The 2,670-nt window shown below is 43.1% G+C and overlaps 1 protein-coding gene across 1 annotated transcript; it reads left to right on the plus strand.

The window, feature by feature from the left end:
• Positions 1–600: 600 nt before the first annotated feature.
• LOC101398763 (olfactory receptor 10D1B) lies at positions 601–1,536 on the plus strand. The gene has a single exon (XM_004427171.3). It carries the CDS (start codon positions 601–603, stop codon positions 1,534–1,536), a length of 936 nt encoding a protein of 311 aa, XP_004427228.1.
• Positions 1,537–2,670: the final 1,134 nt, after the last annotated feature.

The raw sequence follows: 2,670 nt of genomic DNA on the forward strand, positions 1-2,670 counted from the left end.
ACTATGATACCACGGTATATTTGTTGTTGATGTTGTTGTTATAATAATTATGATTTTCATTTTGTAAATGATGAAACTATGTCTACGAAAGATATTGTGAAAATTGTTTTAACTAGTTTAGCTAAAAAGTGGAAAAACCAGGATTCAAATTAAGGGTTCTGATTTCTAACACAATGTTTTTTCCTATTATTTTACAGAGAGTAGTGAATAGTACGAGTTTGTTGCTCAAAGATATCATGATGTTCAAAACACAAAAATGCCTAAAGAGAGTAAATCCATGAATTAAACAACTGTAAAAAGATTCCTAATTTAACATGAGAATGTTTTGAATATGTCTCCAAGCTTCTGGTCTTGTCATAGAGGACAACCATCAGCCTCTATAAAACATTCCTCCAGGAGTTGGATAGACTGTGCATCTGAAATAGACATTTTTTATCACTTGATATTTTTATATAGATCTTGCCACTCTTAAGAAGGATACTTGTTGCTTGTTAAAAACACAGCCAAAGCACTCATCAGCAAAAACACTTGATAATTTGATGTTGATGTTCAGACTTTGGTGTCTTAGGTGCCTTTTTGAGGTCTGACTTTCTCACAGCTATGAGGAATGCCTCGGTGGTAACTGAATTTATACTTCTGGGCATCCCACACACAGAGGATCTGGAGGCCATGCTCTTTGTCCTGTTTTTGTCCTTCTACATCTTCACTCTTATGGGGAACCTGCTCATCCTACTGGCAATTGTCTCCTCCACTCGGCTTCACACCCCCATGTACTTCTTCCTGTGTAAACTGTCTGTGTGTGACATGTTTTTCCCTTCTGTGAGTTCCCCCAAGATGCTCTTCTACCTCTCGGGGAACAGTCGAGTCATCTCCTATGCAGGCTGCGTGTCTCAGCTCTTCTTCTACCATTTCCTGGGCTGTACTGAGTGTTTCCTGTACACGGTGATGGCCTATGACCGTTTTGTTGCTATATGTTACGCTCTACGCTACACGATAATCATGAGTCACAGAGTGTGTGCAATCCTGGCCATGGGAACCTCATTTTTTGGCTGTATTCAGGCCACCTTTCTAACCACTCTCACCTTCCAGTTGCCATACTGTGGCCCTAATGAGGTGGACTATTACTTCTGTGATATCCCAGTGATTCTGAAGCTGGCTTGTGCAGATACATCAGCCCTGGAGATGGTGGGGTTCATCAGTGTGGGCCTCATGCCTCTCAGCTGCTTCCTTCTCATCCTCACCTCCTACAGTCTCATTGTCTACTCCATCCTGCAGATCCGCTCTGCAGAGGGCCGACGTCATGCCTTTTCCACCTGCAGTGCCCACCTCACTGCTATCCTGCTTTTCTACATGCCAGTGGTCCTCATCTACCTAAGGCCAACCCCAAGTTCCTGGCTGGATGCAACTGTTCAGGTCCTGAATAACCTGGTCACCCCCATGCTGAACCCCTTGATCTACAGCCTCAGGAATAAAGAGGTAAAATCATCTCTGAGGAAAGTCCTACATCAACTGGCCTTCCTTCCTGAGCAGTTGTAGAGAGAGAACAGTAGCTAACACATCAACCACACTTCTTGTCTTATAAAACATTTTTATGTGGTTTTCACAAATATTTTTGAATTTGAGAGCATAGGTATTATTATGATTATCTCCATTTTATAATATGAGGACTCATATTTGAAGAGTTAAAGTGATGTGTTGAAGGACACATAAGGAGTGGATGTCAAATGAAGACTCGAGGGCTTGTTTTCTGACTCTGGGACCTGTGCTCTCTTGAGGATATACTACTGATGAGGGAACGAGGAAGTTCTCCCCAGTAGGCAGAACGACCTGGACCTTCTGCTTCTCACTCTTTATTTTCTTCATCCTCCTACATCCCTTTCTCCTCTTTTTCCCCTCACCCTGGCACATCTGCATCTTGGCTGCAGTGATTGTCTCCCCAAATGCCTGCATTGGATAAGCTCTCATTTTATTGGTCTAGGCATTGTTGAAAAAAATGAGAGAGGTGCATCCCCCTGGCTTCAAGTAGCACCCCAAAAAACACAAAGAAATTGTATAAAGAGAAGGACTTCTAGCTGGGAACTGAGGCAGGCCCCTTATGAGTGAAGCAGAGGTACTGGTGAACTGTACCACCTACAAACCCTATCTGTTGGGCATAGACCTGAAAACAGAGGCTGGCTATAGAAGTGCAGCATGTGCACAAGAATGTGGAAAGTCAGATGGGGGAATCTACGGAGGGGTGACTGCTGTGACTCTCGTGTTAGAAAATCTGGACTAGGCTTTGTATTGCTCAGTATAACCAGGGGGCAGATGCTGGGTCCAAGCTGTCATTGTTTTGTGTCTTTGGCTTCTCTGTTTACTGAAAGAGTTTCACTTTGCTCCAATTGCTACGTCTTTTTTTTGGCTAAAATATGCTAAGAATGAAAAATGTGCTATTTCAATAGAGTGAGCTGTCGTTTCCATGACTGAATTCATTGAGAATCCTATCACATTTGGGGAATATAGTCGCTATAAACTTTGTTCTAACAGTGATGTAGAGACAGAAGGACACTGGGAAGAGGATGGGGCAATGGCGGAGACCAGTTTTTTTCTCCTGCCTGTACTTCTCAGAATCAAAGAGCAATCAAGGAACTCGCCAGATCAAACCCGCTGTGTCTGTGCCTCCAGCCATTG

This window comes from Ceratotherium simum, chromosome 7 (genome assembly GCF_057802395.1).
Source record: "Ceratotherium simum simum isolate JZ-2026a chromosome 7, ASM5780239v1, whole genome shotgun sequence".
NCBI lineage: Eukaryota > Metazoa > Chordata > Mammalia > Perissodactyla > Rhinocerotidae > Ceratotherium > Ceratotherium simum.